Genomic DNA, 16,514 nt, shown 5'->3' with positions numbered 1-16,514 from the left:
CAGGCTGTTACCAATAAGAAGGGATGGAGCACTCCCAGAGCCTGTTCTGAACTAATATTCTGATACCAAGACACAGACACAACAGAAGGAATGATATAGACCAAGCTACATAGCTGCAAAAATGCTCAAAATATTTGCATGCCCAAATCAAGATTGAAAAGATCATTGGCCTTGATCAAGTTGTCTTTATTCTGGAGATTTCTGTGGTTCTACATACAAAAATCAATAAATGTAATAATACAGCACATAAATGTTTTCTCAGGGCTAGAAGTCAGATGATCATCTCAATAGATTCAGAAGTCTTTGATAAGATCTGAATCTTCATACTAAAAGCCCTGAAGAGGGGATGGCTCAGTGATTAAAATCTGTTACTGCTCTTGCAGAGGACTGCTTTGGTTCCCAGCATCCATTTTGGGTGCCTCACAACTGAACATCACCTCAGCTACAGGGAAATCAGTGCCCTTTTTTGTCATGGTTGGGCACCCACATACAGATACATAAATTATCTTTAAAAAGAAAATGGATGCAACTAAGAATTAAGCTAGTCTCAGAAAAACAAATGTTCTTTTTGTGGGTTCTAGGTTTTGTATAGTCACATAAAATTATGTATGTATATATAAAAAGGAAATATACAGGATATGTGGAGCAATTAAAGGAACAGAAGTGGGGTGAAAAGATGGAGGAATGAGGGCTGATGATGTGTGGTCAACATATATGTCCATAAAAATTCTGAAATATTTAAAAAGTACTAATGCATAATACAGTATGTGCAATGATGTTCATTGTGGCACTGCTGGAGTATATATTTTTTAAATAAAAGACTGGGGAATGTTAAGTAGTAAAATTTATGTACTATAGAACATCATGCATAATGAAAAATGCATCTTAATATGTTGACTTAAGACACATAGCAAAAATAGTTCAGTAAAAATAAGCCAGTTGAGTGGTAGAAAAGAGAAATTTGTGCATAAGCTTGCCATAAAGACCAATGAACTCTTGTCTTTTGCAGAAAATATGAGGAAAATCAGGTATAGATTGCTACTGGCACATGTCATCTGGGAACTAGGAATAACTTCCTGATTTTAGAGACTAAGATCCGCAGACAAAGTAGTGATATTTCTTTACCTAGAAAGCATATAGATAGCTTTCTGGCTACAACAGAGATAGATCCAATTCTTTTAAACCTTTGTTAAAACATGACATGCAAATCTTATTGCTATTCATGCAAATTGCAGTTGTTTAGTACTCCTTTGGTACTTAAAAGTTGTATCACATTTACTTGGTATGTGTGTATGTGTGCCCCAACTATGCACGTGTGTATGTGTAGACATCAGAGGACAACTGACTTCTAGAATGTGGGTCATTAGGCTTGGTGGCAAGTGCCACCTCCCTGCTCCTCCTCTGATTCTGTTAAACCTCATTTCCCTTTCTGGGTCAAGCTCCTAACTGGAGAAAATGTAGAAGAGTTTTTTTGGCAAATTTATTTCACACTTTCTTCCCAAGTGACTTTGGTGACATAGACATGTCATTAGATATTTTGATAAATGTCTGACTGGGTAGTTTAAAAAAAAATTCTTTCTTCTCTCCTCTTTACTTAGCTCAGTCCAAGTTCCAGAATGAAGAAGCTGCCTCAGGGTCGCCATGTGCCTCCCCTTGGACCTGAGACAAGAGTGTCTGTAGTCTGGGTGGAACGCTATGATGATATAGGTACTGTATGAGGAAAGATGTTTTCTTGAATTATTAAGGTGACAGTTACTTAAAAATGTCTGAAAAGGGTGGATACAGAGACTTGCAGTTCATAAACCTGGTTTTGTATTCTAGCCTCTTTACCCATTTTCAGAAAACCTGTTAACTGGTCATACTTGTGGCCCTTATTTTCTAGTTGTGAATATTTGATAGACTAATAGATACAAAGCTGTTAGCTGTTTTGTTATTCTCCTAGTCAGTGTTCCCAGTCTTCCCAGGAGCTCTGGGTTACCTTTTCTATGTGTACAGGTTGTCTCATTTATATAATTGCTTCCTTTGTCCTTAAAAAGTTCTGCCGTGGATACATTTCTTAGGATTTTTGTGTGGCTTAATAATATCAGAAATGCATGCTTAGCCTAGAACCCTGTCCAGTTTAGAGTTTATAGGAAAGTGTCACGGCTGTTTCTGACCAGGCCCTCACAGCCACAGATCATATTCTCTGAAAGCCCTCTGCTTTAGGGGAACTTGGCCAAAATATATTGTGAAAGACACTATGTTTTATGTGGGGAGTCATTAGGATTCCATTGTGGTGTAGCACACGTGATGGTACTTGTTACTGCCTGTAAAGAGGTTAGGAAGTGAATTTGGAAAAATCAGGTGGTGGTAGCTGTAATGTTGTTTTCTTCCAGAAAACTTTCCCCTCTCAGATCTTATGACTGAGATCAGCACTGGTGTGGAAACTACTGCAAATAGTAGCACTTCTCTGAGGTATGTCCTCTTATTTGCTTGAGTTTGTCAGCATGTTTGTTTTTATCTGTTGGGTACAGCTTAATAAAAGAATAAAGAATTATAATCAAATAGTAGTTAAGGCAAAAACATAAATAATCAGGAAATGGAGAGATGGCTTGGGGGTTCAGAATACTTGCTCTTGGAGAAGATCCTGGTTTTGTTCTTAGCCCCCACATGGTGATTCACAACCAGCTGTAACCCCAGCTCCTTTATCTGACCTCTGGGGGCACCAGGTACAAATGTGTACATACATACATACATACACACATACACACACGAAAAAATACTCATACAAATAAAAGTAAAATACAACTTCTAAATAAGAATCAAAGAAAGGGCTGGCAAGATGGCATACTTTGACCCTTTTTTCCATGTTTGAATATTTGGTAGACTAGTGAATATAGCTGTTAGCTATTCCATTGGTCTCCCAGTCAGTTCCCAGTCATCCCAGGAGCTCTGGGGAAGGGAAAAGTCATCATGTGAGAGCCTCAGAAAAAAAAAAATTAAAAATTTACCTTATTGAAATATAGTTGTATATATTTGACATGTTCAATCTATTAAGTTTGGAGGTATATTATACACATGAAACCATGACCACAATATATCCTGTAAATAAATATATATATATATCACTTCCAGAAGTCTCCTACCACCCACAGTACCTATCATGTATTATTATTCATTATTATTGTTACTACTACTATTATTTGCTCTGCCCTCTTATATTTTTAATAATACAATACAGTATTACAACCTTACTTGGTACAGTGCACACACTTCTAGGACTTACTCTGCATAACTGAAATTTTGTATTCTTACAATACAAACCTTCCCATTTCCATCTTTAAGCATGTACTTCCTGACTTTGTTTTTCAGATAAATGTTATGTATTTATCTTTTTATGCCTGAATTAATTCTCTTACCCAGATTTATCCCAACCCCTGTCTTGTTTTTAAAAAAAAAAAAAAAAAAAAAAAAAAGCCATCTATTTGGCAGCCAGATGTTTAGCCCTCTGCAATACATTTGCCTGGTCTTTCTGCCCCACATCCTTAGTAGTGGTCTTTAAGAATCTTTTTTCACACTATTTTTATTTAAAAAGCCTAGCCCCAGGAATAAGTGTGTATGGCCCGTGGTTCCAGGCCACAGCAGGAAGAGACAACAGGTCCCCAGGCCCTGGTGTGAGTTCTTATGTCTCTCTCATAGGGAGAGAGTTGTGTCTGAACTAAAACTACTTATCTTTTCTAAGATCTACAACTCTTGAAAAAGAAGTCCCCGTTATCTTCATCCACCCCTTAAACACTGGATTGTTCCGGATAAAAATCCAAGGAGCCACTGGAAAATTTAACATGGTCATCCCCCTTGTTGATGGGATGATAGTCAGCCGGCGAGCACTTGGTAAGGGCTTTATGTGCTGAAGGGCTGTGGTACTGGCTTTCTTCCTTTTCCCTCACCTTTAAATTTTATTTTAGTCTTATTCTTTGACAATCTCATACATGTATTTAATGAATTTTAGTTCTTTTTCACTTCGCAGTATCTTGCCTCATTCCTCTTCTACTGAGGCCCTGGCAACCTTTCATGTCGTGTGTGTGTGTGTGTGTGTGTGTGTGTGTCATGTATAGGTGTGGGTGGGAGGTTATTATAGTATAGGATGTCGGTGACTGAACCTGTTTGCCTTCTTTAACACTTTCATAGACCACAAATAAGGAAATGGTCTTAACACTTCATAGTTGCTGCATGTAGACAATGGGAGGGGAATAGTATTGTCATCAGTTTAAGCGATAATCTTGATGACACAATGGGCCCTCACTGAGTGAACTAACTGAAGGGGAAGACACGGGCTGTGGAAGAGCGGGCTTTGACTCTGGTCCTTTGCTGCTATCTCTCAGCAGTTTTGTATTGGTACTGTGTTTGTCTCTGAGGTGGGAACTCATGGGATTGCAGGGAAAGAGTAGCTTACTGACAGTCATTCTTACCTGTTTTCAAGGCTTTCTGGTGCGGCAGACTGTAATAAACATTTGTAGAAGAAAGAGACTCGAGAGTGATTCCTACAGCCCACCACATGTCCGTCGGAAACAGAAAATCACTGACATTGTCAACAAATACCGGAATAAGCAATTGGAGCCAGAGTTTTATACTGCCCTTTTCCAGGAGGTTGGACTCAAGAACTGCAGTTCTTAGAGCACAGTTGGTCCAGGGCAATGGACTGCAGAATGAGCTCAGACATCAAAGCAAGACAGTCCTGAAAAATAAAAGTGAATCACTCCCAACAACATTGTTGAATCACCAGAAGAAACACGATGTGAAGGCACTGGCTTGAGGACCGCCAGCTTTCTAATGAGTGGACCTCACACAGTCACACTCCTGCTGAAAATGACAACAAGCATTTTAGCCATAAACTTTCTTTTAAAGTGACAATTTTAGTAAAATACAAGCCTTTTGAGGATAAAGGCTTTAATGCATCAGTTAAATACATGCATTGGTAGTGTCAACAGGCTTGCAAGTTAGGAGCTGAAGATAGTTTATACCTCGCTTTTTAGGAGGGTGTTTCAGAACTAAGATCGGTCTCAGAATCTTCCAGAACTTTTTAAGGCTTAAGTTGATACTGTGGAGAAGGAAAGAGGCTGCAGCTTTGTCCTCATGTTTTGATCCATTTGTCACCCGTCACACTGACAGGGTAAAACATAAATGGGTTTTGCTCAGTTAAGTATGACATTAAAATTTTTCCTATTTTCTCTCCATATTTAAGCAAGTTGTCCGTCTCATTGCCCTGGAGCTGTTATATGACCTCAGCTTCTTAGCAAGCAGATGGAAATGGAGGCACAGCTGTGTTCTCTGATGGTGTACTAGTCATGTTTGCGTTAAAAACTATGAGCAAGCAGTGGTGCCTCCTGTCTCCATTACTTTTCAGTTTGATGGCATGATGACAGGGTAGACACGGTTCCTCGATTAAATACCAAGAAATGTGAGTTCACAACAGGGGCTGAAAATTATCTGGCTTCATCCTTCATTGTTTTTTCAGGGCCAAGCAGCAGGCTGCAGTAGTTGATAGAGGGTTGTGTTCATGGTTCAGGAAGAAATGTCCCACTGCCACTCAGCTCTCTTTTAGTGAACATCTGGTTCACACTCCACAGAATCTGTCATCTCCTTAGGTGGCTGCTTGCTGTTATGTTTCCTGGTCTTATTCAGCTGAAGGCACAAGTCCCTAGCAGGACTCTGGAATATTTCTGCCTCTGACTGCTGCTTTTCTGCCAGGGACAAAGCATAGGAGGTGGCCAGAACCACACTGTTTTAGAAGGACCCCTGTTACAGTGCTCAGTATATACCTATTTTTCTGTTTTCTTCTTTGGTAAGATTGTCTTAGAAAACAAATGACACTTACAGTCCAAAGAGGAATCATCAGAGTTGAACAGGGGTGTTCCCACTGGCCCTCTGTTGTCACCAAGTCTTGTAGAGCAAGGTTCTTTTCCTAGAATATTCAGGGCAGTGCTGTACCTGCTCCCCTGTGCATGTGCCTCCAGTAGAGAAGCTTGTGTCCTGCCATCTCTGAGCAAGAACCATGGGTGCAGCAGCCCTTGGTCTGAACTTTGCCACCACCCCCTTTTTTTCTCAGCTCAGGTACACACACACCCGCCTTGTGTCTTCCTCATCCTTTGTGTCCTCCTCTTCCTCCCCACTGTGAGTCCAGTTTCCATTCAAGGCATATGGTGTTCTGTCTTTTGACTTTTTTTTTTTTTTAAGTCAGGCAATAATCCAATGTTTCCAGGTGATACCATGAGGTGAGGAATGGTACAAATTAATAGTGGGTTTTACCCTAAAAGTATTCTCATAACTTAGCAAAAAGAGGTGAAATTGAACAATCTTTAAGATGCTTTCAGATTGTCACTTCATGGGAAAAATGGGTTCTTTGTTCTATCTGAGGTGAACAAAGAATCTATGCATCCAAGTGCAACTTACAACATTCCATAGGCTACAAAGAACTGATAAAGATGTACTTCCTCACCATGATTCTTCTGAAAACTTTTACTTTGGATATTGTTTAAATGAAACCAGAAAGATACGTATGGGATATATGTGTTGGGTGGGCTTACTGGCCTTTCCCCTTCAGTTGGCTCTAATTTCTAACTTCGTAATTCTGATGACTTTGAGAGAGAACAACCGTGGCTGATGCAGTTCAATATCTGGTGTACGTGGCAGTTTCCCGAGGGCTACACACCCGAGGCAGAGAAGTCCTAGTGTGCATAGCCAACAGAACTTTACATGCGCACACACACACACACACACACACACACACACACAGGTTCCCTCTGCTCCACACCATCTGCCCACCAACCAAGTGCGAAACCTTGGGCCTCAGAGTGTGGTTTGGAATCCTGCTCACTGAGTTTATCCTCCTGCCTGCGCTAAGATCACTTTGAAAAGAATCTTGTCAGAGGAACATACTTAGTACCTACAGTAATCTTAGTAGTTCACTTGATAAATTTGCCAGCACACGTTCAGAAACGTTGGAGAAACACTAGAACCAGTCTGGATTGTGGTTTTAAACTGCTCAGTTGCTGTACGTGGATGCCCAGGCACTCTCAAAGAGGAAAACATTCCCTAAGGTTTAGGCTGGTGGCCCCTCCTGTTTGCTTCTGAAGCTGGGGCGGGTAAGGGGGCTTGCTCCTTTGCCTGGAAGCACAGGAAACAGACCTTGTAACCACTTCAAACCTTGCAGCCACCTTTCCCTCTTGTCTAGAGTTTTCTCTTAAGACCTGCTGGCCTTTGGCCCCTTGAAAAGAGTTAATTACAATGGTCGGGCAGCCCTCCCCAGCCATATGATGTGTGTGCCATGCACATGTGTATATGAGCATCTCCCTCTTCCAGCGGCCCAGTTTTAGAGTAGCTCCACCTCTGGACTCACCTCTAAAAATACCTACACTATGGCTGGCCCTGTCAGTGTCTGGCTCACAGGTAGTAGGACAGCCTGAAAGAATAGCTCCCCTGTCTAAGCTGGGGAAACAGTCAGGTTCTACAGACTGACCTCTATGGTGATGAGTTTCCCAGAGTGCATTCCTGTTGAAAAGTGGAATCATCCCCCCAGCGTCAGCCTTGGGCAGAGATGGGTAAATGGTGACAACCATCTTGGAGGTCATCTGACACTCTCATGGCAGCAGATGTCCCTTAGCATTTAAAGCCTGTTCAGGCTGGAGGATCTGTGTTAACAGTGACCATTGGCATCCACTGGTCTGTTTCCAGCACACCCTGACATCCCCTCTTCCTGAGGGATCCATCTGGACAGTGGGGTCACTGGACTTGCTGCTGGCAGAGCCATGCACTGCATAGGGTTTTCTCAGAATAGCCACCCTTCTTGTTCAGACAAGTTTTTTTAATGATGAGGAAAATGTGTAATTCGGGATTCCACAGTGCCTTGCATACAGTAGGCGCCCAATACCTATTTGTTGAAGCAAATCAAGTTCTTTGTCCCCACAGTGACCAAGGCATCTTCCTCTGAAGGGCTTGGCAGTTGTGGCTAAAAACTAAGTATCATTATTTGCTCAAAACCATATTTCCAATTTGTATGAATTTCGGTATATTGCCAAGATGGGATCTTTTTCCTGTTGTATTTTCTGTAAATATTTCTGCCACTGATCTGTAAAGTAAAGGAGATGTAAATACGAAGGTGTGCCTGTGTCCCTCCTACCTGTTCTGGACCTGCGTCAGCCTGGGAAGAAGGTGCAGAGCCGTTCGTATTTATGCCTGTCCTCCACCCACTAGAGACCCACGGGATACTGAATGTAATACATGCCATCCATTAAATTTTAAGGAGCTTCTTATCTAATAACTTGGTGTGTCCTTTTGGTTACAGGCCACATGGCTGCCTCCTGCACGGCCTCTCTTAACTCACTCTCCAGGAAGGTCTGCCTAGTTTTAACTAATCTAGGTTTTTCACTCCGGTTTTTTAGTTTTCCTGAAATACTCGAAATTAAGCTAATTTTAAGAGAAAAGGACTTGCCCTTCTAATGCTGGTAGGAGTGTGTAGCATTAAGATACAAAGGCTGGAAGTTGGGAGATGAGTGAGTCCTGGGATTTTCTGCCTGTAGAGAAAAGTAAGGACATTTCCAGAAAGGGAAGGCACAGAGGTCACTCATGCTCTAGCTGCCCCTTGGCACAGGTTGGCTGCAGAGGGTCTTACAGGAAGCATGTTGGGGCCATGAGCCTGGTCATAGGTGATGGTGAATCTTGGAACCTAAGTGGGAGCTGTTAGAATGCCTGCCTCTACCCAGAGCCACCCCTCCGACCCGGCACTGACCCCACCAAGCAGCTCTCTTACTGCATCTATATTGCCCGGGACCCAGAACACCTCCCTTTTCTTACCCAGCTCTACCCACCAGCCACAGAACCTCCAGTGGGGCCCATTGGCAGAAGGGGCTGACTTCATTTGGCCCATTTTGGTGTCTATGAGAGTTTCATAGCTAGCCACCTCTGCTGGGTGATGGTAGCACACTCCCTTACTCCCTTAATCCCAGCACTTGGAAGGCAGAGGCTGAAGGATCTCTCATGAGTTTGAGACCAGGCTGATCTACAGAGCAAGTGCCAGGATTGCCCAGACCCCTTCTGTGGGTCCACCCAGACTGGCTTGTTTCCCCTTCCCCATAAACTGATGTCTTTCTCCAGTCTTTCTCCAACTCTGATGATCAGCTCCCCTGACTCCAACCTGTGCTCTTCAGCTATGAGATGCTATGTTCTCCCAAGTCAAGTGTGCCTTCCCAGTTCCTGACTCACCCTCAGGGTTAGAGCCTCAAGATGAAGGTCAGCCTAGGAGCTGGCATGTTTAATGTATGTCCAGGCCCCATTCATCTATTTCAGACTTCCCCGGACCTCCAGTGCCCACTTTCTGCCACAAGTGTTAGTAAAAACAGGCCAGGTAGAGAAAGGATAACAAGAGTTGTCTTGCCCACTGAGATAAGGGGGTAAGCTTTTAGAAGGCTGCTAAAACTCCTAATAAAGCTAAGTGATGGAAGCTTCAAAAATAAATTACTGTGAAAGTTTTATGTGGCTGCTCAGTGAGTGACCAGACAGATATAGCTACAATGTTCTAACAAAGCTTGATCCTATCTGTTTGTATATGGAAGGGCGGATGCACCCGATGTGTTTTCCTTATCAGTCTGTATATATTGAGACAGGGGCTCTTACTGAATGGTTCTTGCCATGTCAGCTGTTCTCCAGCCAGCTTCACCCTAGGGTCCCCTGCCTGCAGGCAGGCTGACAAGCCCATTTCTGTAGATTCTGGAGATCCCAACTCTGGGCTTCATACTTGTGGGGCAAGTGTTTTATCTCCTATTTTAAGCTTGGGAGACTCCACATAAAAGCCAGAGTTTGGGCTGTTGTAGGGGTAGGCAGTGTGCTGGACCTGCCTTTCCTGTGCAGCAAGTGTTGCTGGAGCTACCCAGTCTCTTACCTTCCAGCACCGAGCCCCCTCTGTTCCCTGCAGTCCCTCCCTGCAAGCGTGGCAGTGCATGTGTATATGAGCTCCTGGAAGGCAGGACCCGGGGACCTGGTTCCTGGCCACACTAAACATGAGTGGGCAAGTACCTTAGATGGGCTGGCATTTGTTCTTTCTGTCTCTCTGACTTAAGAATTCCTCAGTTCCCTTTCAGAAGACCAGAGGCTCACATGAGCCCAATGGCTGCTGGGTCAGTCCAGCCCTGGCCATCCTTCTCAGAAACAGCCTGTCTCTCAGCCAGACCCCTTCAGCTTCCTCTGCTGCAGGCTCTCTCTGTGACTTCCTCATTACATCACACTCACTGTTAAGTCACAACCTGGCTGAAAGCGGAGCCTGGCCAAGCTGCCAGGTCCTCAGGGGCAGCCTGCCGGCTCAATCCCGGCCCGGCGGCCCCGCATGGCTGCAGGTGCACAATGAAGTACCCTCTGGTGCCGCTGGTGAATGACCTCACACTCTCTTTCCTGGTGTTCTGGCTCTGCCTGCCCGTGAGTTTGCTGCTGCTCTTGATGATCATCTGGTTACGCTTCTTACTTAGTCAAGGTGAGCTGGTCCAGGCTGAACTCTTCATTTTTGGAGCCAGGCATGGGCCTAAACAGGGTCAAGGGCCCTGAAACAACCTCCAAAGGGGCTCAGAAGGGGCGCGGCACAGCCTTTTAAGTGAAGCTCCCTTTGAGAAAGTTCCCTTCCTTTCTTCCTCCCTATTTGGGGGGAGGGGAGGGGAAGGTCTTACTAGATAGCCCTAGCTATCCTGGAACTCACTACGGAGTCCACCTGCCTCTGCCTCTGCCTCTGCCTCCCGAGTGCTGGGATTAAAGGTGTGCGCCATCATCATGCCAAGCAGTTGGGAGTTTCTTAACAGAGCCTCTGAGTTTGACTGACGCAAATGCGTGTCTGCTTGTCTGCTGCTGCCCCTCAAGTCCACAGGCTGGCTGCTGAATTAGAAAATGTTGCCCCTTTCTGTGAGAAAGGCACTGAGTGCGAAAAGCACTCAGACCCTCCCTTGTGTGCTTTGTAAACAATGCGGATGGGCAGGGAATAGCTTGCTGTTTTGGAGTGCTCACACTATCCTGGTTTTTGTCCAGACCAAACTCAGAAAAGAACTGGTCTTCCCTGGGACGCAGGATCATGGAAGCTTGTTGACAATGGTCCGGACTTAGCACACTATCAAGGGTAGCTAAAGCAGCAGTTCTCAACCTGTGGGTCATGACGGTGTGTGTGTGTGTGTGTGTGTGTGTGTGTGTGTGTGTGTGTGTCAGATGACCCTTTCACAGGGGTCACATCAGATTTTACAGTTCTTAACAGCAAAATTACAATTATAAAGTAGCAACAAAAATAATTTTATGGTGGGGTCACCACAACATGAGGAACTGTATTAAAGGGTCACAGCATTAGGAAGGTTGAGAACCACTGAGCTAAACGCCCAGACATAACTGACCATGAAAGAGGCTAGAGGCCAGGTAGGGTGGGATATGGCAAGAGGCACCCTATCTCCCTGAAGGCTTTTTTTCCCTGTTTCTCGGCCCTGTGACCTTAGGCCGACTGGGCACCAGTGTTCCCAGCTTGCTGCCAGCTCTGGTCACAAGTTACTGAGACAACATGAGCAGCACCCTGCATGACCTGCCCCCACAGTCCCTCCTGTCTGGCCTGCTAATGGTTCCGCTGCGATTCCCTGGCAAGAGCCTCAGAGGGCCTTGGGTTTCTGAAAAATACGTTTTAAGCTAATTCACCTCACTTCTAGGGTGAGCTAGAGCCCTCCCTTGGGGTCCAGCCCAGGCATTAGGCCTGGTCTCTGGGGAGTGGCAAAGGCTTTGTGTGTGCTGGCTGTGGGAGCTATCACTGTCCTGTTGGGGGTATGAGTTGATAAGAGTGCTTGCATAGCATGCAGGAAGGGGGCCATGGTTTTGATCTCTAGTATTGTATAAAGCAGGCATGGTAGTGCAGGGCACAGTGTCAGCACTCAGGAGGTAAACACACTAGCCCATCCTGCTCATCAGCTACATAGTGAGTTTGAAGTCTGGGATACGCGAGACTCTCAAAAGCAATACCCTGTCCCTCTGGAATCTATTCCTAGATAGAGTATAATAAAGTTAACCCTCTTTATTATAACATTTAGGAGTCATACCTAATGTGTGATACATACCATCTCTCTCCAATCCTGAGGGGAGCCCTGTGAAAGGGTCCTTATTGCAGAGGTGGGGAAACTGAGGCTTGGAAAGGAGAAGCAACTTGCCCAGGTCCCAGTCTGCAGTGTCACCAGTGTAAACTTCAAATCCTGGTGCTGAGTCTATTGGCTGTATGACTTTAGGCCAGGGCTGCCCAAGCCTTAGTTTCCTCACCACCACCTGACGACAGTCACATTCCAAAACACAATCTTTCAGGCTGAAAAAAAGCTCTACGGGGTCTAGGGCTCTGGTGCAGGGAGCCAAGTACCTGTGTACATGGCACATAGTAGGTGCTTGTAGGCCTAGTCAGCGCTGGCTGAGTCTGTGGCGCTTTTGTCATTGTGGAAGGAAGTATGGCAGTTGGGTGCCTTCTCTAGAGGAAACATCTTGCCTCCACCTTTGAAATAAGCCCTTTGATCTTCAGTGAAGTTGGCCACTCAGAGGTGACAGCACCCTGGCGTCATTGTCTTCTGAACTCTTAGTTTCTCTGTGTTCTGCCCTTGTGCTGGGATCTGACCCAACGTGGTTGGTGGCTTGCAGTCTCAGGACCCCCAGGCCTGTAGTTTTCTAGCATCATGCAAGCTGAAAGATGCAGGTAGATGTCAATCATTCATCAGCTCCGGGTGTGTCCCCAAGTGGCTGGAGCAGGCCTCCTGTGAAGTGAGCATGGCAGTTAAGTCACCCAGGCCTCTCATGATAGATGTGTGCACTTTTAGAGTTCTTTCATTCACATGTGTGTCCACCACCAAGCAGTAGAAATCATGGGTATTTGGTAATGACTGGGCTAGATGGTGAATGGTGGGCAGATGAGTGACTCGTCATCTCTTCAGTGTCCCTCCTGGACGATGCCCAGTAAGCACATTAGTTACCATTTTGGCTCATGGTTTAAGAAGGGACCATGATGGGGGAGGCGTGGCAAGCCTGAGGTGCTGGTCACGTCATCCTCTGTCAGGAAGCAGGAACAGGTAAGAGGAGCAGGGCTGTAACATGGTGGTACCTGCACCCCATGCCCTCTAGTGAGGCGCCACCTCCTGCGGGGTCTACAGCCTTCCACAGCAGCACCACCAGCTGGGGACCAAGAGTCACATGATCCTGAAAAGGACATTTCCCCTTCAGACCACAGCAGTGGGCATCCCACACCACTTGAGTCCCTCTGGTTTTAGTACGTGGATATGGGCACTTTGAGACAATCTTATTTCTAGGTCCTTCCTTCTCCATCCAAGGCCATGAAGTCTCAGAGCTGGCCCCTCAGCTTCTGGCCTCCTTCAGGGCCTGACGAGTGGCTCCTCTGGGGCTGGGGAGCACTACAGGCTGTGTCTATCACAGAAGCCTTGTCTCTGGTTTCCGCAGATTCGAAGGAAGATGATTCAGACTTGTGTTTCAACTGGGAGCTCTGGAACAAAGAACCAGCTGAGTCTGGCTGTGATGGGACAATCCATGGTCAGGAGGACAGGCTCCACTGGTGAGCCTGCTCTACCAGGTAAGGCCTTGGTGGGGAGAGGAGGCTGCAAGAAGACTCGGGGCCTGTCCAGAGCCTCAGCAGCTGACTCATTGGAGCAGACTGCCTTGCCCTATGGACACCCTGTGCCCTGGCCATGCTGAAGAACCGACTGTCTGTCATGCTCTGCATGACTTTGGGGACTTGACCTGACTGGGGCAGCGAGGGTATAAAGAAAGGACAGACACAAAGACGTAGAAAAGCTTGGAGTGGGTGATCTGGGCCCTTGGATGGACCATGGTTTATTATCATTATTATCATCATCATCATCATCATCATCATCATTATTATATACATTTGTATGAGGCAGCAGGGTCTGTGGGATAAGCCTGGATGATGAGGCAGGGTCTATGGGATAAGCCTGGGTGATGAGGCAGGGTCTATGGGATACAGCTGGATGAGAAGTGTCTTGGGGTTTTACTGCTGTGAAGAGACACCATGGCCATGGCGGCTCTTAAAAAGGAAAACATTTAACTGGGACTGGCTCACAGTTCAGAGGTTCAGTCCATGGTGGGAATCATGGCAGCTTGCAGACAGACGTGGTGCTGGAGAAGAAACTAAGAGTTCTGTATCTGGATCCACAGGCAGCAGGAAGAGACAGATACATTAGGCCTGACTTGAGCTGAGACTTCAAAGCCCACCCCAGTGACACACTTCCTCCAACAAGACCACACCTTCCAATACTGCCAGTCCCTGTGAGCTTAGGGGACCATTTTCATTCAAGCTACAAGGAGTTAGGGTCTAAGGAAAGCTGGACAAGGAGGCAGGGCTAGCTAAAGTTGTAGGTGCAGTCTCAGTAAGGGAGTGGTCTTGAGGGGAAAGAAAACTCTGGCGGGCAATTCCTGCACACTGAATGATTGCCCTCAGACCAGAGGAAGACTGCCATCCCTCTGGGCCTTACCCCACTAGGAATGGGGACGCGCTCATGGGTCTGTGGCACTGGAGTCCTCTGCACAGTTGTGCTCATGTCACTACACATTCACTCACAATTTCACTTGCTCCTACACTGTCCCCTGATGGACAGCTGCCTGCCTGGTGTGTGGAGGAGCAGTCACCCCTGCCATGTTTCCTTACAAAGCCCTGCCCCCTTCCTCTCTGCCCTCCTCAGAGGTTTGCACTGATTCTTCCCCTGCCTAGAAGCTTCCTCCCTCTCCTACAGTTGTTGGATATTCTTTCTTACCTCCCACGCCTTTCTCAAATGCCACTTTGTCAGGGGGTTCCCCCAATGTTTGAAATTACTGCCTCCTCCAAGCCCCCCGGCCCTGTACTTCTTTCATTTGGTGCAGCTCTTACCACCTTCCAGAAACACAATGGGGGCATCCAAACCCCAAGCCCTTCCTGACACACAGTGCCCGCACACATCATCAGAAGCCCATGATGCCAGTCTTCATCCGGGGTTGATGGTCCTGGAATGTGGCCTTCTGCACTCATTGTGAGAGCTGTGGCAAGGATATTCTCACCTCCATATACTCTTGGGAACTTGGAGTACCAGGGTGGTTAAAGAATTTACCCAGAGTGCCAGGCAATGGTGGTGCAAGCCTTTGATGCACTTGGGAGGCAGAGGCAGGTGGATCGCTATGAGTTTGAGACCAGCCTGGTCTATGGAGTGAGTTCCAGGACAGCCAGAGCTACACAGAGAAACTGTCTCAAAACAAAACAAAACAAAACAAAACAAAACAAAACAACAAACAGAGGAATAGAGTGTTGACATCCATTCCCACAGGGCTAATGCCATTTCCAGCCAGTGACTCCCAAATACATGCTGTCACTTTCATCTTTCCCTGAGCTCTGTCACCTGCCTGTTTGAGCTCTCCATGTCTGGAGTAGGACTCTCCACTCACATTGCCACCCAACACCCAATGGCCTTGTCCCCTTCTCTTTCCTCCCTCACCCCCCACTTCGGGGGCAGCTGACTCAGCTGCTCTAGCCATGGCCTCCCAGCTCCCAGCTTAGCCTCAGGCTCCTTCACATCCAGCCATGACAGCAGGTCCTGGCGACACTGTCTCCACCTCCACTGTAGTCACCCCTGCTTCTGCCTGTCATCACAGCTGCCTGACTGTGAATCATGGACAAGTACCGTGTTCTCCAGTCTACATGGCAGGCGGAGGTGGGGCTGCGAACCGGGCACCCCTCAGAGCCCTCACCGTGTCTCAGAGTCCCTGCCTGTCTTTTTTGAGCCCTAGCCTTACCAAGTGAGGCCCTTTCCCCCAGAAAAAAACAACTCACACATAAGCATGAGATCTGGTCGCGTGCAGGGTAAGCCTCATGGCTGCGTAAGCCTCATGGCTGCTGAAGTCACACAAGGCCCCCGGGTAAGAAGCCCGCTTGACTTCACTCCCTGCTGTAGCTCTCTTTCAGTTTTAATTTTTTTATTTTTTGTATCTTAGTAGTGCTAGGGTTTAAACCCAGAGGCTCACGCATACTAGGCAAGCACTGTACCACCGAGTCACACACATCCCAATCCAAAATTCTCAGTTTGGGAACAAGAGACCACCCATGTCCATTGTTAATGGGCAAGAAAACAATGTTCAGACTCCATGAAAGGACCCTGTCCATCACCAGATAGTCTCTGCCTGCCCACTATTGCTCTGCATCTTTTATCCTTCACTCTGACTTCATTCCTAGCCCAAGAACTAATTCTTCTGTCATGTTTGTCTAGGTGTTGTCTGGGCCCTAGTGGATGGAGGGAAGAGAACCCTGGTGAGCAAGGGAAACTTCCTGGGACCTCTGATAGTCAGACCTGCCAAGCCTCTTGCAGAACCATCCATTCTCCATCAACACAGATGACCTGGAGCCATTCACAGGAAAGTCAGGTCCAAGAAGTTCATAGGGGACAGCTGGCCAGCCCAACCCACAGGAGGTGCTGGGTACCTATTAAAGCAATGGGAGTTCTGCT

The 16,514-nt window shown here is 46.3% G+C and overlaps 2 protein-coding genes across 11 annotated transcripts in view; both read left to right on the top strand.

The window, feature by feature from the left end:
- Ralgapb (Ral GTPase activating protein non-catalytic subunit beta) overlaps window positions 1–8,133 on the top strand; it is a 93,541-nt gene extending 85,408 nt beyond the window's left edge. For all 10 annotated transcript variants that reach the window (XM_051187519.1, XM_051187510.1, XM_051187485.1 and 7 more), the window contains 4 exons: window positions 1,599–1,707; window positions 2,376–2,454; window positions 3,722–3,870; window positions 4,460–8,133. In XM_051187519.1, the coding sequence (XP_051043476.1) occupies window positions 1,599–1,707; window positions 2,376–2,454; window positions 3,722–3,870; window positions 4,460–4,653 (531 nt within the window). In that variant the 3' untranslated portion in view covers window positions 4,654–8,133. The remainder of the gene's footprint in view (window positions 1–1,598; window positions 1,708–2,375; window positions 2,455–3,721; window positions 3,871–4,459) is intronic.
- A 2,184-nt stretch (window positions 8,134–10,317) lies between these two features.
- Adig (adipogenin) lies at window positions 10,318–16,514 on the top strand. Its single transcript, XM_051187537.1, has 3 exons — window positions 10,318–10,498; window positions 13,471–13,600; window positions 16,278–16,514. The coding sequence occupies exons 1-2, from the start codon at window positions 10,372–10,374 to the stop codon at window positions 13,584–13,586; spliced, it is 243 nt and encodes an 80-aa protein (XP_051043494.1). The 5' UTR covers window positions 10,318–10,371; the 3' UTR covers window positions 13,587–13,600; window positions 16,278–16,514.

Source organism: Phodopus roborovskii, unplaced genomic scaffold (assembly GCF_943737965.1).
Source record: "Phodopus roborovskii unplaced genomic scaffold, PHOROB, whole genome shotgun sequence".
Lineage (NCBI taxonomy): Eukaryota > Metazoa > Chordata > Mammalia > Rodentia > Cricetidae > Phodopus > Phodopus roborovskii.
Note: the sequence above shows the minus strand (reverse complement) of the source record. Positions and strands in the feature narration are given on the sequence as shown.